Raw genomic sequence first — 22,773 nt, forward strand, 5'->3', positions numbered from 1 at the left:
ATAGGAAAAGAAAAGTTGGAACCAATATTAAATACGCTTTAAACCGCAACAGTGCAAGCAATGGTGATGCCCGGGAGCCGAGATGAGACCGCAGAAACCGGTAGTTCGCACCATTTTTCGACCCTCAAAAAACGGCTGATATGTACGCCCGCCCGTACGTGGGCACTCCCAAAATTCCCTCCTCCCACCGTTTTGTGCTTGCCTTGCCTTGCCCGCCCCCTCCCCCCAAATCACACGCCTCCGCGGCTTCGGGAGGAGCCGGCGACGACGAGCCGTCGAGGAGGAGGAGGGAGGAGGAGGAACGAATAACAGTCGCCGCCCGGAACCAATCAGGCCGTCGAGTCGCCAACAATGGCTCCGCCTGCCATAGCTCCGGTCGCTGCCGCGCTCCTCCTCGCGGCGCTCGCCTCCCTCCACGGCGCCGCGGCCACCGGCGTGTTCCAGGTGCACCGCAAGTTCACTCGAGCAGCCAACATTACCGTCCACCTCGCCCACGACGTCGGCCGCCACGGCCGCCTCCTCGCCGCCGCCGACGTGCCCCTCGGCGGCCTCGGCCTCCCCACCGGCAGCGGGTACGCGCCCACTCCCTCCCTCCCTCCTCGCCTCCGCGCGCAATCGGTTTCGGCTCCGCGCGCCGTGCCGGTCGGTTTGCCAGGTCTAAAACGGGGCCTACGCGCGCGTCTCGCAGGCTCTACTACACCAAGATCGAGATCGGGACGCCGCCCAAGCAGTACCACGTGCAGGTGGACACCGGCAGCGACATCCTCTGGGTCAATTGCATCACCTGCGACAAATGCCCCAAGAAGAGCGGACTCGGGGTAATAAGTCTCCCAACCTGCTACCACACATTTTGTCTGCTGTCCTGGGTCTGTTGTTGATACCATTGTTCTGAATTGAGACGATCTCTGTTCTGAACGTTTCGGCGCAGATAGACCTGACGCTGTATGACCCCAAGGGATCATCCAGTGGGAGCACGGTATCGTGCGAGCAGGAATTCTGCGTGGCCACATACGGCGACAAGCTGCCCGGCTGCAAGGCGAGCATACCTTGCGAGTACAGTGTCACCTATGGCGACGGTAGCTCCACCACGGGCTACTTCGTTACCGACTCCCTGCAGTATAATCAAGTCTCTGGGGATGGGCAGACACGGTATGGCAAAGCCAACGTCACATTTGGGTGAGTTATTTCCATCTTGTAGCTCTCTTCTGCTCGAATGGCAGAGCGCTTGCCTTTACCTTAGAAAAAATCATAAATTGGATGAGCTACCATTCGATGTAACGATGCTGATTGTTTTCATACAAATGTTGGTGTTGGCGTGGTTAATCAGCTTTGCATTTGAATGCCGAATAGCTTTTATCTGTTCCGTAATCTTTATGTTATAAAATGTTCTGCAATCACATCATGTGCAATAACCTTTGGGCAGCATTTTAAATTTTCTGAAAAGGTTTACATGATTCTTGCCCTTGTGCCAATTTATACTTTTTTTGGTTACTACATAGCTGACTATCTTTTGTTTTCTGTGAGGTGTTGATTCTTTGCCCTCTGTCTTGGTTGCACTTGTTGCATTAATTTATCGAATAGGTAGCTATTAAGTAAGGTATCAAATTCTGCTTTTTTTTGCTGGCAACATCATCACAGGCTCTTGTCATAAATATTGCAACAGAGTAGGCAATAACAGTGAAGTAACTATCATGACAATAATAGACTAACACAATTATGTGAAATCTAGTTGTAAGTATATTGCGTTCAATACTTTAATGTGGATAAATGGCTCTTCTGTCCTTTGTAGGTGTGGTGCTCAGCAAGGTGGGGATTTAGGTAGTACAAACCAGGCCCTTGATGGAATTGTTGGGTTTGGTGAATCAAATACATCAATGCTATCACAGCTAGCTGCTTCAGGAGAAGTGAAGAAGATATTTTCTCATTGCTTGGATACCATAAGTGGAGGCGGAATCTTTGCTATTGGAGATGTGGTACAGCCAAAAGTAAAAACAACACCATTGATACCCAATATGTACGTCCGTTACATTATTATCAGTCTGTTTTATATTCGTAGAAATCTTATCTGCTTCTGTCTTGATATAGATACTCCAGTTTAATTGCAAATAAATAAATAATAAAAACTTGTTTCTGGAGTGTATCACAGATTCACCACTTCTCTTTAGGAAGAAGGAAATTATACGTTCTAGGAAACACATGCAGTTATTATGCACTGAAGTACACACACATTTAATGATTTTACTCTTCTCTGCATCTCGTGTTATATTTTAGGAAAAAGTTCGCTCTTCAATCTTGAACTCTGAAACTGGTTGTTTTAACTTTGAACTCTTGAATCAATTTACTTTTCCTCCTTAGCCCTATCTCAAGAAATTTGTGCATATTGAGACGACATGTGGCATCAGTTTTAACACATCGGTTGCCATCTCAGCAACTTCCGTGAACGTGATTACTGCAAAATATCAGTGAAAAAATGAATTTTGATGTCAGTATCATTTAATGTAGAACTGCAAGTGAGCATACAAACCTAGTAGCAGATCTCTAGCGTTTGGAACTTGGGATGATGGTATGGGTTTGAACATTCACATATTTGTTTTCTTTAAAGTTCGCACTTCCAAATATCAAAGAAGATGGAACATAATTTTCTGGAATTTGACGGTTTTGCCGGTAATCTTGCTGTGCGTATTTCTGTTCTCTCTATTTTTGTTTTGTTTTGTCGAGACTGGTTTTCTGATGTTTTCTATTCTATTTCTGTACTGATACCTTATCATGATCGTACCACTCAGGCCGCACTACAATGTGAAAATGAAGTCAATCGATGTTGGTGGTACTGCACTACAGCTTCCACCACATATTTTTGAAACGAGTGAGAAAAAAGGAACTATCATTGATAGTGGTACAACCTTGACATATCTTCCGGAGCTGGTTTACAAGGATATCATGGCTAAGGTATGCCAAAGGCCCTCCTCCATGTTGTTCTGCTTGAAAGCAGGGTTACACATTCCCTTTACGTATTATATTTCTCGATGAATTGTAGATTTTTGAGAAGCATCAGGATATGACCTTCCGCACTATTCAAGATTTTATGTGTTTTCAATATCATGGAAGGTATTACTCTGTAGTCTTTAACCCACAATCTAGACATAACTGACAGCACTAACTGTCAGTAGTGTCTACCCTTATTTTTTAACGGGAATAGTAGGACTGTAGGGGAAGGCCCTACTGTGTGTACGTTGATATATGTGAAATCACTAGAACTAATTAAACTTCTATCTTGTCATATGTTGGCAATACCCACTTACACTTGTGAATCAACCACCTTTCTACTTCATGTGTTTTCTGATTTCAGTTGAACGGGAACAGAGCCGAATGATAATCTCAGAGATAATCGTCTTCTTAAGATTCTAACTAATTTGTTCATTTATGTTGCAGTGTAGATGATGGATTTCCAAAAATCACCTTCCATTTTGAGGGCGATCTTGGACTGCATGTGTATCCACATGATTACTTTTTCCAAAATGGGGTAATATAAACTTGCTCTTCGTGCTCTAGCAAAGATAGAGTTAAAATTTGTTCATCCAGTGGCATTACTTTGTACTGTGGCAGCTTCAATGCCCTTAAGCTATCCTTTGTACTGGGGTGTTTCTTTGTCACATAGTACGTGCTCCAGAAGTTGCCCAAGCATTGGATACCTTACAATCAAATCACAAATCACTCCAATTTCATCTAAGTTATGCTATGGGTCTCTTGCAGCACAATAAGCAATGGTATAGAGCCTACAGCTAGTAAATGACTCATGCCAGGTGGCACAAAACTGTAACAGGGGAACTGTTCATGCGGTAGCATAGTCCAGGTACCATTCACTGCCTGGCTTGTGCGCTGAGTAATTTAGGGTCTCTTCGGATAGTAGGAACTTGAAAATGTAGGAATAGGAAAAACACATGATTGAGATGTCATGTAATGTGGATTCCTCCGGGATTTCAAAACACCAGAATTTATCATGCACAGAACATAAACACATACATTTTGGAGGATTAGAGAGAGAGACAGTGTGCCTTGGAGGTTTCAAAGGAAAAAAAACTGAATGAGGTTTGAGCTCTTGTTGATATATTGCCATGGAATTAGGGCCATAGAAATTTTGCAATTTCAATCGTATGATCGAAGCTTCTTATTTGAAAACTTCCCAAAGAATTCAGACCCTCTAAATTCCTATGAGAATTCTACAATAATCTCGAGTTTATTATTAGTCAGCTTATTTTTTATGTTGGAGTTAATGTTCAGTTATTATGGCAATATAAATATGGGGCATTTTTATCTTTGTATCAAGCAAGAAGCAATAAACAAATGAATCTGGTACTCAGAACCTTTTATCAAGGCCCTGGGCCCTGATCGACTAGTCATGGTCAAGGAGCCAAGCACCCTGGGCCCAGCCTTCCAAAATATACCAATCAGGGTCATAATCACCCGTAAATGGTCTTCAGAACCCTGCTCATGACAGTCGTGCTTTTTTGTTCTCCATGTTTCTCACAGGATGACCTGTATTGCTTTGGATTCCAAAATGGTGGTTTGCAATCAAAGGATGGAAGGGATATGGTGCTTTTGGGAGGTTATTATTTCTCTGAACATGAAGTTTTTTTTCTTTTTTTATGCTTCTCATGCCACTATCTGTTTCCTTTCAGATCTAGTCCTTTCAAATAAGGTGGTTGTCTATGACTTGGAAAACCAAGTCATTGGCTGGACCGATTACAACTGTAAGTGCTAGATCGTTTCATTCTGAGATTATTAGAAAACCAAGTTGTTCAATCGATCAATATTAGCTTATTAGTGCAATTTTCTTCAGTATATATCGTCCTCTGGCTGTGTCTCGTTCTTGTTTCTGAAGATTTTGATTTATTCTAGAATAGTTTACATACAATATTTACTTGGTCCACACTGCGGCAATTAAGACTTCGGAACCAAGCTAAGGTTGTTCTGTAGGATGTTTTTTTGAATTTTGCACGCATTGCGCTGTCTAAATTATGTAAATCTTTCTCTTGGATTACCATTTCCCTAGCTTATATATTAATTGACATTTTTCATCCATTCCAGGCTCCTCTAGCATTAAAGTTAAGGATGACAAGACTGGGGCATCATACACTGTTAATGCGCACGATATCTCCTCTGCCTGGAGACGTCAGTGGCAAGAGTCCCTGATTCCGTTGTTGGTAACAATGGTGTGCAGCTACCTAATCTTCTAACTCTGACGTACAACACAAACTCTGATGAAAATTCAATTGATTTATGTTCTTTTCACATAGAGGAAACGTAGGGCTTTAGGTTGTATTCTCTGACAAAGGGAATAGAATGAAAAGAAAAATCAATGTTGTACACTATGCAGTTAGAATATGGGTGAGTAATTCAATGTTGTTGTGAAAAATATATGGCTGTAAGTAATTTGAGGGGTCCCCCTCTGTGGAAATGGGGATCTGCAGTTTTGTTTTCTACATCATTGTTAAGATATGTTCAATTGCTTGTGTTTAGAATTAGAGGGCAAGAAGCCCAAGTTCCACTTTTCATTCAATTTATGACAAACAAAGGACTGCTGGACTAAGCTCAAGCTGTCCATAAAACTTTAATATGTGATTGTACTATGGAAACTAGGCCAAACAACTAGTCTGACTAGATAAACAAAAAATATAAGCCTAAGAGCATCTCCAGTCGCGTCCCCAAAGCGTCCCCAAACCGCGCCGGATTGAGCGTTTGGGGGACGTGTTTTGTTCGTGCCGCATTTGGGGGACGTCGCTCCCCAGCCACGTCCCCCAAACGCCGCCCCCAAACATTTAAAATACTTCTTTTTAACACAGAACCATTTATCAAATATAGCATATGAATAAAAATGTTTACGAGGATTGTTTTCAAATTAAATTACAACAAACAATAAAACAAGTAAACAAGTATCATAAATAGGGCTAGATGCTAGATCAAGGTGCCACGGTATTTCCTTTGATCCTCCACAAATGCTCAACGAGATCAGCTTGAAGTTGATCATGAACATTGTTGTCATGGATCTCTGCGTGCATGGCGAGAAAATCAGCAAAATCTGCAGGCAACTCATGATCAACCTCCGCAAGAGGGCCCTGACACTCATAGGGACCAACATGTGTCTTGGCATGATTCTTACGGTCATCCTCGATGATCATGTTGTGCATGATCACACAAGCCTGCATCACCTCCCACATTTGGTCGTGAGACCAGCTTAGAGCAGGGTAACAATGGCAAATTGTGCTTGAAGCACACCAAATGCCCGCTCGACATCCTTCCTGCAAGCCCCCTGTCGCGTAGCAAAGTGGGAATTCTTCAGACCTGATGGATTCGATATTGTTTTGACAAAAGTGGCCCATTTTGGATATATACCATCGGCTAGATAATAGCCTTTGGTATATTGGTGGCCATTGATCACATAGTTGCATGGTGGAGCATGCCCTTCCACTAGTCTGCTGAACACCGGAGACAGCTGCAACACGTTGATGTCATTGTGTGATCCCGTCATGCCAAAGAAAGAATGCCAAATCCACAGGTCATAATCTACCACAGCTTCAAGCACCACACTGCAATATCCATGACGCCCTTTGTATATACCTTGCCAAGCAAACAGACAGTTCTTCCATGCTCAGTGCATGCAATTGATGCTTCCAAGCATTCCAGGGAATCCTCTGGCAGCATTTTGTGCCATGATCCTTGCAGTCTCTTCCTCAGTTGGCCCTCTCAAGTAGTATTTGCCAAACTTTCCCACCACAGCTCGGCAAAACTTGTACATGCACTCAATGGCAGTAGACTCACTCATGCGAAGGTAGTCGTCATGTGTATCGGCAGGTGCTCCGTATGCAAGCATCCTCATGGCGGCGGTGCACTTCTGAATGGACGAGAACCCGACAACGCCTACAGCATCGAGCTTGAGCTTGAAGTAGGGGTCGAACCCTCAAACGCCGTGGAGGATATTCATGAACATGCCCTTGCTCATCCTGTACCGGCGCCGAAAATTGTCTTCATGTGTTGCACCGTCTGCAAAGTAGTCGTTGTGCAGCATGGTATGCCCCTCCATCCTCTGCCGGGGCTTGGACTTCCTTCTCCCCCACCTTGATCCTTCGCGGCGCGGCCTCTTCCTCTTCTCCGCCTCAGCGTCAACCATGTCCTGGAGGGACGCGATGATCAGCAAATGCTCCCGCATGTCGTCGTCGAAGGCTTGCTCGTCCTCCAGCAGCAGGGCAAGCATCTCATCGTCGCTGTCCATGGCTAAAGCAAAATCAATGGTTAAAATTGCGCCGAGGCAGACGACGCAACGAACAGCGGCCAATCGCGCCTACCTGGCAAGTCGTCGAGCACCTTGTGTGCGCGGAGGTGGGGCGGATTTGACGGCGCGTTCTGGGACACGCTGGCGAAGCGGCGGCACGACCGGCGGGAGCCCAGCCGCGACGATGGTGCCGACTCTCAGCAGAGATCAGACGTCCAAACGGCCGGGAAATCCAGCGGTGGTGGAGGGGTGGGAGGCGTGGGAAGGAAGGAGCGACGAGAAAAAAGGCGCGAACCAACGGTTTATGCAAATAGTTGCCGACATGTGGAGTCCGCCTCACTTTTCGTTGTGTCCGGCGTGCCCGAAGCGTCCCCTGTGGGACGGGGACGGGCTCGGGGCGCCGGACACCGTATCGGGGCGCATCGGACAAAAATAGACTTTGGGGGACGCAGCTGAAACAGATTTTTGGTTCGGCGCGCCCAAATTGCTTTGGGGGACGCTTTGAGGGACGCGGCTGGAGTGCTCTAAGCCCAGATGACTTCTTGTCCGGCACGAAGGAAAAAGATAGTGAACTTCCCTGGGTCACCTGGCACGTATAACGCTCCACAACTGCCACATCAAACTAAAGGCTACAGGCGTTTTATAAATTAGCACGCAATGAAAAGACAGACTAGTTCCTTCTCCAAAGTCAAGCTTTCTCCTTGGCAAGAAATATGCAGTGCTGGATGAAAGAGACTGATCTCAACGTTGACGAGCAAGAATTACATCTCATCTTTACTATTAAATGGGAGTTGGTCGTTTGACACTCAACAGCATCCTAACCGTCTAATCTAATCTCACGGTTCCGCTCCGTACGGTATAATTTGGCAGTAAACCAGCATAATGATATCATCAATCACACTCATGTTACTGATGTGGAATTTTGTTGCTATGTAAAACTAACTGCTGCCTACTCTTTTCGATCATACTTCGTTACTTATCCATATATTCGCTGTCATTTTTTGTCTAATTCTTGACTTACTGCAGGCTTTCATTGAGTTGAAGAAGGAATATTTTGGCCAGAATCCTAGGTCCCAGCTGCCCTCCACGGGTTACATCATATTTTCCATTTCCATCACATGTTGATCATCGAATTTCATGATTTGTGGAATCCAAAGCTGCAGGGCTCAGTACTATTTTCTTGATTTTGGGAGTAAGTTTGAATGTTTCTAGCAACACACCTTTATCTGTTTGTTGTTCTACTTGTACAAAAACCAGTTAGGTATTGTTATTAGCTGCAAGATGCCAACTGGTGAAATCAGAACACTGAGGGAATACAGAGATTTATTGACAGAATCAATAGATCTAAATCAGAGACTCTTCAAACCATCTCATAGGAGAGATCCTTTTGTTTCTCTTGCCCTTCAGGCGCAGATGCTCTTGTTCTTCCAGTGAAGGCATGTATTATGATATCCAGTGCGGTGGAGGCTCTTGAGTCTATGCTACTTGAGATACCTCGATAGAATATTTTCTGTCTAGAAAAGTAGATCAATTTCTTGCTATGGCACGCTGTCAAAGATCTAATGGTCAATCAACTCAGTAGATATAACCAAATATCAAGGTGAGTTCCAGTGAGCCAATGATAGCTAAAAAATATCACCCTTGATTTATGTGAAGATGTTCTCTTTGCGAGGCCAATCATGGGTGCACCGATAATAATTTATTAACATATATAATTTATATTTTTGTTGGATGGTAAGTAGTTTCTCCAATCTTCAGATGGAATTTTACTTCAAAGTGATCCCTTCAAAATACGTTTGCTTAAGTTTGCTAGGGCATGGACTGCACGTGTGGCTCCATGAATTTTCTGAACGTGTGATATCCATTGTGCTTATTTAATGATGTCAGAGACCATGTATTCGTATTTGGAACAAGACCAAATGATGTCCACAAGCTTGTGGGACGAGTTTCTCAAGGTTATCACAATTATATCTCTTCATACTACTCCAGATTATGTTTTCAAATTCTTTTTGAGAGAACCTTTGTAGAATTCAGGTTGTTGCATCTCAGATATCCTATTTTTAACTAGGTTCACCGAAGTGTCACATTTTCTACTAATTTAGTTTTCGGATCTCAATGTATTTCATACTATTTTGCTGCTGTATTATTTTTTCTCACGATGTTACTGCTGCGATCAGTTGCTCTATTAATATGTCCACAATTTACAAGTTTGTTTGATGTATCAATTGATACACATGATTTCCATAATCCACAATTTTCTTAGCATACAAGTTTCATTTGCTTCGTTCATTGCAGCATTATCTTTATTTGTGCGGCAAGACCAAGGCTTGGGCAAGACAATACATGAGAGGGCTGTGGCAACACAGGAGCATTCAACTATGCCCCTCGTCGTGCACCTCAACGGAGGTCACAAGGAAAGGTTTCAACCTAGCTTGACGCCTTGCAACAAGGTTTGTATTGCTTCCTGTGATCTGAACCAGAGTTCGCAGAATATGGACAAACATGGATGATCTGGCAGATGGTAATATGAAATTTTGTTACCTGTATTGCTTTGCTGTAGTGTGCAGAATATTCTATGCAATCAGATATTTATGTAGCCATATTTGTTGAGTTAATGTTTTAGGAAGGAGTCCATGTTCGTGTATGTAAATAAAATGGAGCAAAAAAATTTGTTTGCATTTTTATCCCAGTTGTAGTACTTAATGGGATTTAAGAATAAATCAGTACTAAATGTGAAATGAGCAGTGAGTCCATGAAGAATGATGAGGCTTTTCTGTTTTTGCCGCAAAATATACATGTCTCTGTATTTATTTGTTGCCATTTCTAGAACCATGGAAACTAAGTTTATGTCATGCGTGCTAATTAATTTCTTCCACTTTTAGAAGCAGATATTGTCACGATGCTAGCTTATAGAATGTAACTACTTAGAGCTTATTAAGACTTGGTTCTTTATCTTATCCATCTTTTGGCATATTTACAAGTCTGTTCTGAAGTCGAGATTTTCTTTTGTCGCAGACTAGCTGAAAACAAAGAATTGAACTTCTGCAACTGGGCCTTGATTTTAGTATGATAAATTTCCCATAGTTATTTCTGATAAAGAATTATCATTCTTGTCACCAAGTCTTGGTTTTCATATGGTAAGTATGACGTTTCATATTGCCATGATGTGGTCATAGCGTTTGGGCTACTTATGAAGCTAACATAGCGTTTGGGCTATTTATGTTTTTCCTTGGTTTTCAGATAAGTATTATCTGTCAAATCTATGATTTAGCAGTTGCATCTTGGATAGTCCATTCATCCATTATATATGCCGAGCTATTTTTGCATCAAATGAGAATATTTCTACCAAATGGTTAAGTACTTTGGATTTCAAGTAGAAAAGATACTTGATACTCTGTCTTTCAGTTTTTACCTGCAAATCATTAGATTGCCTGAAACCTAGGCTTCTTTTTTGAGGTGATACACGCAGTAGATGTGCATTAGACTGGCTAAAAATGAATTATGGCTTCTTGATGCTCATTTAATTGATTGTTGCAAACATAAATTACATGTTAAATACAATGATGAGCGCTTTGTTAACTCTATGAAATTAAGAAATAACTTAGGTTTCTATCACGAGATACTGGATAGATCCTGCGACCATTATAAAAAAGTCTAGGCACATAGGCTTATTTAGAGCAATAAGATAATGTCTACCCTCAAGTTGTGTGGCTGGACATAGCATGAATAAATAAATTAAAATTTTCATATTTTACAAGATCAAAAGGAGGGGTATAGATATTCTACAGTGTGAGAGACAGCTGCGTCAACACTTTTCGCCTAACAGTGGTTCACACTCTTTTATTTTTTGCGTATGTGTTTACAAAGATCATATTTTCACTTTTTTTTGGGTATAGTAGACAAGTTTTTGTTTAAAGGCATGACAGGATATGGTGTTACCACGCGGAACTAGCTCTGGTTCAGTTGCTAATTTGACGGACTACAACCAAGGTGCCTGAGGCAAAACAGGTCTGACTCGTAAACCTATGGGCACGTACAATGAGGTGACATCAGCCTTTCCTTAGCGGTGCCACGCCAGATATTTTGCTTAGTTGGAGGAGAGAGAATAAAGGGAGAGAAGGTTGTCTTCCCTTAGCTAAAAGATGATCTCTTAGAAATAAGGGAAGACATTTTCTCCATTATACGACATGTCTTCCCTTAGCAACATAATTTCCTACAAATTTTAATTGATTACTGTTAATTGCTAGGGAAGGCTATAAGAGATAAGCATTGTATGACTTATACCTATTGTCATCTCTAGATGATGTGGCGGTACAATAGAAAGCGTGCCTTCTCTACCATTCTACATGCCCTAACAACCTCACATGAGTTTGTACATTGCAAGGGTGATGTATATATAAGATGTTACTTCAAGCTGTCTAGGATATGAGCCATGCAGAATCTTAGTCAGAGACAAACTTTAAGTTGTTATGCATACTATAATGTCCAATTATAGATTTGTATCAAATTATATTAGAAGCAAATTAGAATATTATTGCTTTGGAAAATTATGTGCTTATTCATGTGTTAACTTTCCATGTGTGGCAAGAAAAATATTGAAGGACCCGTAGCAACGCACGGGCATTCAACTAGTTTCATTAAAAGATCAGTTTGCTCCGAAGTTCATCGATGACGTTCCGTTGATTTGCTCAAGTGGACGATATTTTATGTTTGTCCCCAAATTTGTTTTAATTGTGGAGTTATCTTCCTTGTTACACTTAGTGACATTTTTTGTTTGATTATGTAAGTGTAAACGGCAACAGAATCAAATCACAACGAGACTTACTGTAATGGGTCATTTCCATGTTTTGTTTAGTTCAACTTGGTAACGGAATCAGAATTTCATCACACTGAACCAAAAGCTTTTCCCATTGTCTTGCATCACGTACAACGCATAAATATTATCTTGAGTTCCTTGCTAGGAGACTTGATCGTACATAAATCAGCCATGGCTATTTGGAGTTCCACCATGAATGTCATTTGGTCATTACTTGATCTTCTCTTGGACAGCCATATAGAATCTCTTGAAGCCAAAGCTTGATTTATTTCTACTAAATTCCTTGCCTTAAGATCACGACTATGGAGCCCACTTGGAAGTTAAAATGCCTAACTTACGTCTACATAGAATAACACGTATGATTTTTATTTATTTGAGATACAAATCACCTAGATATAAACACTAACATTTTGTAGGTTACATATGTTCGTAACGCAAGATACAGTAACAAATACTTGCACGCGGAAATAGTAGCGAGGCCTAGCCTGCTAAATGTCTCCCTAGTCTACATGAGGGTAGTGTTACCGGGAAAGAAATATTAGACAATTTAAACAACAAAGTTCACATATCAGGTATCTTTCCTAAAATGCAAACTATACAGTTTCATTATCCGGTCTTCTATAGGCACAAGACTAATATAGCAAAGGAACATAAATACTTTTGTAATTACGCATATGAGCGTGGATGTTTTCATCATCGTCTGTTTTGCTTTAAGCCTTCAGTTCAAAATAAAGTTCAGTCAAACTAAGAGTGAGTGGATTGTTTCAAAGAAGACTTAGGTCTCAAGTTTAGTGAGATTTCTAGGTTCATACGTGAGAGATATGGGTTACAATTGATACATGATGTGTCTTTTATAGATCTAAAACGTTATACAAAGGACCAACAATACCTTAAGTGGGGAGAGAATTCAAGACAAAAATCTCTATTCTAAAGCACAAAAATTTCCCAAGGGAGAGGAAAAAGTAAGGGTCTCATTCATGTGTCCTTTTTTTTCTCCCTAGGATATTTTATTCATGGGAGATGACTGCGGATGTGATTTATTCTCCTTCAGAGTCTTCTTACCTTTTTGCCCCCTTTGATGTAATGCTTTGTCCTTTTCTCCGTCTTCGCTTTCGTGCTTTGTGGTCTGTCGTGAGCCCCATGTCAAGAACTAATTTTCTCCCTTGAACGTTGTTTTGCACAAGGCATATCAGAATCAGTATGACGACCACCATCATAGTCCCCTCTTCAGTCACCACGAAGGTTAAGTGCACATCTTTGGGCGTATGCTATAAATTGCTATAAATGTTGCGTTCAAGCTACAAGTATTTTTTTCTCGGTGTTGCAAGCCCTTGGTTTCCATGCTACATAGTAAGAGCATGTCTAACAGACCCCTTAAAAGGGCCAAACCCGTATAATAACCGCCAAAATAAGGGGTTGGACGCTAATCCGGCCGTCTAGCAGACCTCGTAAAACAGGCCCCCGCATCGATTTTTTACAGTTTTGGCTACGGGGCGGCTCTTCGCCCCTTACTTGTACGGGGCGGGAGACTGAATACAGGGCCAACCCCTCATCCCATTTCACTAGGGCGCGCGGACATTTCAGAATTCCCAACCGTTTTTCCCTGCCGCTGCCGTAGCCACCCGCGCACTGCCGCTAAAAACAGAATATTCCGTAGGATTCTGTTTTACAGGATGGGGATACGGGGTCTGCTAGCTCGGACGAGTTTTCGGCCAGCGAAAAGTGAATACAGGACCCTCTACTCGTGTTTTAAGGGGTAGAAAAATAAGAGGTCTGTTAGACATGCTCTAAGTGTGATGATTTTCCTGACAATTTGTTGCGACCAATAGTCTTATTGTCTGCGCACAGAATTCTGCTGCCTGGTTGAAATGATCCAACATATTCTTTTGAATGTTTTTGACCTAGCATGAAAAAAAGTATCATCACTTGAAAAGTTTGTATACTGAAAAGGTCAAGATTCCTATGAGAATGAGTAAATAGTTTTTAGGCCAGCACGCAAGATTGCAAGCAGTATTATCCTACCAATCCTACCATGGATGGTGTTCTGTGCAAGAGTGGTCGACCATTCCCGAGCCCATCTTCCCGCTGCCGACCCCCTCTGCGACGTGTCCCTCGTGGTCCGTCGCCGTCCGAGACAGCCCAACCAGCCGACGACGAGTCATCTCCTTCCCCCAACTTGCGTCCTCCTATCCCTTTCCGCCACGGAGATCATTGCCGCCCCCGCTCCTCTCCGGTCCACACGCCCCGGAGGCGCCGCGGAGGCCACACGAGACGACGCCGAGGTGGCGCACCTGTTCCTGTTCTTGTCTTCTTGGCTCCCCTCTCGCCGTCGCGACAGAATAAATATCAAGGATTGAACTGGTAAACTAGTTGCCATTCACCGTGTTCCACGCCACCTTAGTGCCCGCCACGGCCACTTCCTCCGCTCGCAGCAGCAGCGACGAGTTCTTGCGTCTACTCGTTCTTGGCGCCGAGGTCCATTCATCTACCCACCAAACCAACCAACTCTCCATTCCCCTCCTCGCAAGATCCGCCGCCCAAGATTCGCCTGTGCCAAGATCCTGACCTTTGTCGAAAAAGCAAGAATCTTTCCGACAGAGCGTATGGTGGCGGTCGCGGCCGGGAGGCGGCCCGTGGTCACCCGCCGGAGGTCGGGCTGCGGCGGCGGCGCGCAGCAGCAGCCGCAGGCGCAGCAGCAGCGGATGCTGGCGGTCGCCGTGGCCGCGCGCGTCGCCGCCGCCAAGCCCGCGGCCACGGAGGCCGCGCTCTATGGCGGCGCCGGCGCCGGCGCCGGCGACGACGGCTGCTGCGTCGATTTCCTCGTCTGCCTGCTCCGGGCGATGGGCGTGACCCCCGCGAGCACTGGGCCCGCGCAGTTCAAGTGGGCCGCCCGCCCGCTGCGGAGGAAGCGGTCCTCGCCGCGCGTGGCGCCCGCCGAGGGAAGGCGCCACGACCTCGGGGACGCGGCCGAGCGCGTCGCGGGCAACGGCGCCTGCGCCACCGCGTCGCTGTACACGATGCAGGGGAAGAAGGGCGTGAACCAGGACGCCATGGTTGTCGTCAAGGTATACCAATTGAGTTCTTGCTCTTCAGCACTATTTTATTTCCGTTTTGCTCTTCTCCAGTTCATTCCAATCCATGGTTACCATTGTATGATGTGAAACTCGTACTACCACCTATGCTCCACAAGTATATATTTTGATACCATGAAATAGATGTTTTCATGATTTTGCTCTACCTAAGCCAATCATAATATCTACATGAATAAACATAGCTGTCCGATTAGGGCAAATGTTTAATGCATGTCTTTGTAGGTGTATGCTTGAGCTGGACCAAACAAACAGATCTTCCGTTAATTCCATACTCGTACCTTTGAAATGAATGATGTGAAACTTGCATTACACACTTATATTTTGGTATGATGGAAATGATGTTTTCATGATTTTGTTGGCCCTGATCCAATCCAGATGCTAGCATGGAGAAACATAACTCTCTGATTGGGGCAAAATTTTAATACACGCGTTCTTAGGTTGTATACAGGAACAGACAAACAAAGTTTGAACTTTCACGCAAGACGTACATGTGGCGTCTTTCTGTAGAATGCCTGTTTGATTCAACAACTTCCAGATTAGAAAACTGTTTGATTTTGTCTCCTTTTACTTTGGTTCACATGGATAGCCATTGGATGTTGCGGGCCGGAGTGCTGGTTGTTTATTATAGCTGGTAGTTTAACCGAGCTCAATTATTGTTCTCCTGATAGAGAAACCTGTAATCAGTGTGGGGGTTCCACATGATTCTCATCGTGATTCTGCTATTTCCTTTTAAGGACGATCTTATCTTCTCTGCTCAACGAACCCCTTGACTTGAACACATGGACTTGACATATCCTTGTGTTTTATTAGTTGTTAGTTATTCCTAGTAAGCTTCCCCACAGTTCTGTAAGTTAGTGTGGGGGTTCCACATGATTCTCATTGTGATCCTGGTATTTCCTTATAAGGATGATCTTATCTTATCTTATCTTCTCTGCTCAACAAACCCCTTGACTTGAACACTTGGACTTGACATATCCTTGTGTTTTATCAGCTGTTATTTCCTACTAAGCTTCCCCACAGTTCAGTAGTAAGTTTTGTTCCCAGGAGCATGCAGGGGGACTGAATTTGAGAGATTTTTTTGTATAGAGTTATAGAACTAGACTCTTTTTACACCAACCATGTGTAATCTGATAATCAAGAAATTTCCTCTAGCTATGAGTCCCATGAGCTTTCTGATCCTTACCACTTCACTTTTCAAAAATGTGGGAAACACTTGTGAGCTGTAGATATACTTATTGTGCACTATCTATTTCCCTATTCAGTGATTATCCTTTTGGGCATTATATAGATGATTTGACAAGCTGCATTTCACCTGCAGAATTTTGGTTCAAAAGATGGCACCATCTTTTGTGGTGTTTTTGATGGCCATGGACCACAAGGCCATTTGGTTTCCAAGAGGGTCAGAGATATTCTCCCTATGAAGTTGAGTGCAAATATAGGAAGGGATGAATACAAAGAGATGTCGAATACCTCTGTTACCAATGGGACAACTGAAGGAGGTAGCGCAAAACCTGTGGTTGAAGATACTGATGCTGCCCTTGGAACTGTGGAGAATGGAGGGTACCCAGAAATCTTCACATCATTAAGAACCTCGTTCTTGAGGGCATTTTATGTGATGGACAGGGATCTGAAGTTGCATAAAGATATTGATTGTTTGTTCAGTGGAACCACAGCAGTCACAGTGATCAAGCAGGTACCCTTTTTCTGTTGCAAAAATGCTTGTCCTTTACTTTATTGTGTAGCTTCACTTGATATTTGTTATCCTGACCTGTTTTTTCTAACTGTTTCCACAGGGGCATGATCTTATAATTGGTAACCTGGGAGATTCTAGAGCTATATTGGCCACTAGAAATGAAGATAATCAGCTTGCCGCTGTTCAGTTGACAGTGGATCTCAAGCCAAGCATCCCAAGTATGTATCATGTTCATGCTGCTTATTTGTTCATTCAAAATTCTACAACATGATGACATTTTTTTTGTTCTATCTCTGTGCTTTTGGATTCTTAGCTACCTTTTACTTTCTACATGACATTTGGTAGTTTCATCACATGTTAGTTATACTGATATTTATTACTTTTTCTGAAAATGATTTATATTTATTCTAGATATTCTTTTTTTGCGGGGAAATTTTATTCTGAAGCTATAGTTAGAAATAAACATCTGTGTTTGCTTTTTGCGTGTGAAAAGTCAGACTGAGTTGTCTAGTCAGAATTGTTACATACACATAAGCTTCGCGTTAGATAGTTTTCACATTCAATTTCTGGAAGATAAATTGATTATCCAAACTTTGAATTGGAACAAGTAAAAAATGTAACCATGTACCTGTAGTTGGCACTATATATATTCCTGAAACTTATAGCATTGGGTTGACGTACTCCAAACTGCGGCCACATGTAGCATTTTTTTTTACCTTGCACGTCTGCTCCAAAAGGACAATCTTTGTTACAACAGAGTAGGCATTGCACTTTACGCAGGCTTTTGCGATTACAGCTTGTGGCAATTCGTTAACGCTTTCAAATCTCATACTTGAATAATGATAACAATGCATGCTCACCTTTTTTTGTACTGGTTTGTGTTTTCTCTGCGGAGCTTTATTTGTTATTGTCAATATATACTCCCTAACTCAAGCAAGTGATTTGTTTGCAGGTGAAGCAGCACGGATCAGGGAACGAAGTGGCAGAGTATTTTCTCTCCCAAATGAACCGGATGTTACTCGTGTTTGGCTTCCGAAGTACAACTCACCAGGGTTGGCAATGGCAAGAGCATTTGGAGACTTTTGTCTAAAGAGTTATGGTGTAATTTCTGTCCCTGAAGTGTCGTACCACCGCATCACGGAAAAGGATGAGTTTATCGTGTTGGCGACTGATGGGGTGAGCAACTGACATGTTAACTTGAACATCTTTGTTGCATTATATTTGCAGGATTGAAATTTTTTGTGAGCCAAGATCATTTTTTGTGGCATGTCCTCATCAAGTTTGTTTGCTCACTGTAGGTGTGGGACGTACTTACCAACTCTGACGTTGTCAGCATCGTCAGCAAAGCCACTTCAGAGGCCTCAGCAGCCAGACTTCTTGTCCAGTCGGCTCACCGTATGTGGAGAACACGCTTTCCCACTTCGAAAGTTGATGACTGCGCCGCTGTCTGTCTATTCTTCAAAACAGACGCGACAAAATCCTGTGACCTGGGAACCAAGGATTGGGCAAATGATGCAGAACCGGTCAGTGGTAAGCATTCCTTGTCTGTCAAACCAAGCAGTGTGGTACCTGCCGAGCTTGTTTCCTCAATGGTCCTTAATGGTGACTCAACGCCTATCGCTTCAACAAATTTGCCGAAGCCTACTTCAGCTGCAAACGATAGCATGAAAGATTGAGCTTCCTTGCGAACAAATGACTTCAGTTCGTTGAAGAGTTGTGTGGTTTATTGTGCTTACACTGCTCAATGTTGATGCGAAGACTGGTGCCAGTTTGATTTGCAGTGTGTCAGTGTATATACCACGATTTTGTTTTTGTAAATTAATAGCAAATCAGTTATAGGTCGTGATTTGTTATTTTTGTAAAGTAATGTTTGTGGTCTGTCCGCTGTTGACGGCGTTGCCAGATTCATGTATGCCACTGCCTTTTGGCCTGTTCATGGAACCAAGTTTTTGTGGTGGGTATTGCTTCTGTGCTTTCCGAGACTTTTTTTTGCACGTTATCCAAAGCACACTGACGGTCATGATTAAGGGCTAATCTCACCTAATTTGCCAAACTGATGTCGTAGTTGCCTTGGCAACGTTGAAAAATCAGGAGCCTGTTTCAGAATATTTGGAGGTTAGGGCATCTCCAGTGGCCAGTCACAAACATCACAAACATCCGTTTGCCATCGTAGGATCGAAAAAATGGGTTCGCACCCTGCTTGACGTAAACTGGTTAGGCTGTCCACAGGGACGCAAACATGATCTAAATTTGTGCCGCAAATTGTGTGTTCACGCCTGGTCGTCATGGGTCCGCTTGGCAGCGGACGCGAGGCCGCACCGCTTCTGTCTGCGCGTGCCGCAGCCTTTGCCATCATTTATAATTTTGCTTGATGTGAGAAAAATGAGTGCAAAACATATCCTATTTGCATCATTGAATAGGTTTTCCCTTAATTCAGTTCTAGATTTCACAGCATCCAACCAGCCAACCACAGCGCTAGTAGTTTGTTCTTACCTATTTGTCTTGATTACTACAAGCACCAGCAGATCATCATCTTGGCGATAGGAGGAATCCTAAGACCACCGCCATTATTCGCGAGACTAGCAGGCCCCCACGCCGCCAGTCCCTCCATGCCGGAGTGACAAGAGAGGAAGGAGGCAATCCAAGCGCAAGGCTGCGGGTACCGGCGATCCGAGGAACCACTAGATAACTCCAACCCGGTCGTAGCTGGACTCATCTAGCCAGATCGGCCCCGCAGCCCAGATCTTGGCCCGACGACCTAGCTCGCCGCCATGCTCGTCAAAGACGTGCAGAGGGCGCACCATCACCTCCTCACTGCTGCCCCGCCGGAGGGCCTCATGCCCCGGCCCGAACAGCCGTGCCGCCCTGCGCTTCCGCCGGCATTCCCCCAACTCCCGAGGAAAACCAACAGTAGCACACCGCCATCCCTACCGCCGTCTTCGATGCGGAGGGGGCCTCTACCACCACCGGGGAGGCAGCAGGGGTGGCCAGGGGGCGGGGGATGGAAGCGCCGCCTAGGTTTTGGGGGTGTCGAGGGTGCCGCCAGAGACGCTCGGGAGGGAGCGCCTCGAGCGACAATACGTCTCGGGGACAAATCAAATTTTGTAGATAAGCCAATCAGTTTCATAAACTACGGGCATCGACGGGGTTCATAAGGTGAGTAGTTCAAGGAATCCAGTACCTAGAAACCCAAAACACTTTGCAAAATGATTTGTCATCGCCACATCTGTTCATGCAAAAAATACAGGTAGACAACCAGGCCTAGGGGTGGGCATTTTAACCAAAGACCAAATTACCAAACCAAAAAAACCGAGACCAAAGCCGAATAGACCCAGACCGAAATTAGTTCGGCTAGTTTGGTTTAGTTCAAAGCTAAGTAGCTAACCGAAAGTAGAGAAGAAGCCGAGAGAAAATACTAACATGAAAATTTCATGTACGCACATAGTCCACTAGTAATTTTGCCCATGTAACTTTCACCAAAGTAACCTAGTTAACCTGGACGCACACAATGCACATTATCTAGTCGCTCCAAGACAATTGCAGCCGCCGGTGAGGCATTGTCGGGATGAGGTCTCCTGCTTGATTCCGTCGACCAATGCCGGCGTCGTGCCATCTCCTCTTTCAGAACAGCCGAGTGCCGTCCACCTCCACCTCAAATGCCGGCATCACAATGACAACCTACAGGACTCCTCTACGGGCACCGGCCCGCTAATGGACGCAGCGAATTTACCGGCTCCGGTAGGTACAACAGTGATGACGTCATGCTGACGTCACCCATGTGTTGACCTAGTTTCTAAAAATTTGTGAAATATGTCTAAAATTTATGAAACATATCTGAAACTTGTGAAAAAATATTTACTATTGAAAGTATGTTTTACAAAGTTTCATAAATGTTGCTCACGTGTTTATGAAACTTGTGAAACGTTTTCTACTATTCAAATCTGTTTCAATTATGTTTCAGTTTTGTCAAAAAGGACAGAAGTAGTCTCACCAATTTCAAAGCTAATCTGTGGTAGATGGCACTCCTACACATACAGTTGCCTTTAAAAATGAGTTTTCGACTGCGTTCCCCCCTAACTCAGTCTGTCTACAAAAGCTGCATCTCTCATTCTCTCCCGTTCCATCCCTCCAGGCGTTTTTTTTTTTTTGCGAGTGGGAACTTGTATCACTCAAAAATCAAGGGTTACAATCTGGGACAAAGCTAAGCCACACAGCCAGATGGGATTGTCCCCTCGCATACGGGGTCATGAAATGGCTGCTACAATTCTGACAACGTTTAACATGAGTAATACAAGTTTGACAGACTTTTAACAAAATCTTTATCTCTTCCTAGAATCTTCACAATCTCCAAACAAGGTATCACATTCGATCTCCTATCTGTGTTCTCCTAACTTCATTCCCTACGCCAAAGGAGATTCTTCCTCTTCGTGTCTCAGGACACGACAACTCCAACGACCCAAGGGTATATAAATGTGCATAGGCTCATAGCCCTTCCGATGAGGTTAACTTCCATCTCAGCAAGCCAAGGCGCGCGCCAACCAAGCTATTACTGCTGCCATAGTGCCCTGTCTATCTGAATCAAGAGCAGCGCCCTCAAACCAACCCGAGAGCCCTGTCCATCTGAATCAAGCAGCAGCGCCCTCAAACCAACCGAAGAGACGCCATGGATGCCACCACCGGCCGAGCGTACGAGGACTTCGTGCCTCCGCACAACATGGTCACCGAGCCGGCGACCCACACTCTCACCGTCGACCTCTCCGCCGCAGGCACGCAATACACTTCTCATTTCCTCCTCTTCTTCCACGTCTTCCTCCCTCAGATTAACCAGTCTTGGTCGCGCGTGCTATCAGCGTGCTTGAGATTTTTCCCGTGCGTGCCGATTATTTATGGAGACTGTACTGCCTTGATGTGATGCAGGGTACAAGAAGGAGCACATCAGGGTGCAGCTGGTCCGGAGCCACGGGCTGGTGGTCGTGCGCGGCGAGCGCGCCGTCGCAGGCAACCGCTGGAGCCGCTTCCGGCTCGAGTTCAGGGTGCCCGACGGCTGCGACGTCAAGGGCATCCACGCCAAGTTCGAGGGAGGCGTCGTGCGGGTAACCATGCCCGGGATCAAGGCCGGGCCTGCAGCCGCGGTTGGCGGCAAGCTGCCGGAGCCCGCTGCCAGCATTCGAGACGCTCGAGGAGGAGACAAGAAGGAAGACGAGAACGCGCAGAAACAGCCGGAGGAGGAGCGTGTGGTGAAAGATGGTGGCCGCCTTGACCATGGCGCCGGCGCCGTCGGAGGAATGGAAGCGCTCGCTGCGCCGGCGTCAGGCCGCGGCTACAGCTACCTCCTGGAGCGTAGGAAGCTGCTGACCACCGTGGTCAGCGCGGTGCTCGTCCTGTTTAGCCTTGGCATCTATGTCAGGTACAGCTTCGGGGCATGAGCTGAGACAGTGCAGTGTATCTGCATGCTGTTTGGCACTTTGGCTTCTCGACGTCAAAGCAGGCCAGCGGAGATAAACCAAAATGTGATGAATTTACTGATTGGCGACATGGCTAACCGATGTGCAAGCAAGTGAATTGACTAATTGTACTTATCATAAAGTACCGCAGCCACTAAATTCGTGATTGTGACTGCTTAATGTGTGGTATGTACCAAAATGATCATATAAGCAAGCGAGCAGGCTGCAAATCCTCTGATCTCGCTGCCGTGTAAATCAAATCCTAAACCCTTGTAGTGACAACGATAAACCCTCCAATATTGCACACAGTTGAGCTTCCAATGGATCTCTACATGAGAGAAGATGTCGACATGCAGAGAAAATTATATCACCATTTTCATCACGAACAATCATTCTGGCACCAGCTCCTCCGTCAACAACGTAAGACCCATCTGTGTTGAGCTTACACCAACCGGTAGGGG

At 44.4% G+C, this 22,773-nt stretch overlaps 3 protein-coding genes across 3 annotated transcripts; all 3 read left to right on the forward strand.

Moving 5' to 3' along the window:
• The first annotated feature begins 351 nt into the window (after window positions 1-351).
• On the forward strand, window positions 352-5,492 carry LOC124672260 (aspartic proteinase 36-like). The gene is made up of 10 exons (XM_047208520.1): window positions 352-572; window positions 689-818; window positions 929-1,176; window positions 1,790-2,014; window positions 2,784-2,946; window positions 3,035-3,105; window positions 3,430-3,520; window positions 4,528-4,603; window positions 4,677-4,748; window positions 5,086-5,492. Exons 1-10 carry the CDS (start codon window positions 352-354, stop codon window positions 5,232-5,234), a joined length of 1,446 nt encoding a protein of 481 aa, XP_047064476.1. The 3' UTR covers window positions 5,235-5,492.
• An 8,951-nt stretch (window positions 5,493-14,443) lies between these two features.
• On the forward strand, window positions 14,444-18,829 carry LOC124669213 (probable protein phosphatase 2C 38). The gene is made up of 5 exons (XM_047205877.1): window positions 14,444-15,148; window positions 16,494-16,868; window positions 16,969-17,086; window positions 17,821-18,044; window positions 18,167-18,829. Exons 1-5 carry the CDS (start codon window positions 14,687-14,689, stop codon window positions 18,542-18,544), a joined length of 1,557 nt encoding a protein of 518 aa, XP_047061833.1. The 5' UTR covers window positions 14,444-14,686; the 3' UTR covers window positions 18,545-18,829.
• A 2,552-nt stretch (window positions 18,830-21,381) lies between these two features.
• On the forward strand, window positions 21,382-22,296 carry LOC124672261. The gene is made up of 2 exons (XM_047208521.1): window positions 21,382-21,634; window positions 21,786-22,296. Exons 1-2 carry the CDS (start codon window positions 21,532-21,534, stop codon window positions 22,292-22,294), a joined length of 612 nt encoding a protein of 203 aa, XP_047064477.1. The 5' UTR covers window positions 21,382-21,531; the 3' UTR covers window positions 22,295-22,296.
• Window positions 22,297-22,773: the final 477 nt, after the last annotated feature.

This window comes from Lolium rigidum, chromosome 7, assembly GCF_022539505.1.
Source record: "Lolium rigidum isolate FL_2022 chromosome 7, APGP_CSIRO_Lrig_0.1, whole genome shotgun sequence".
NCBI lineage: Eukaryota > Viridiplantae > Streptophyta > Magnoliopsida > Poales > Poaceae > Lolium > Lolium rigidum.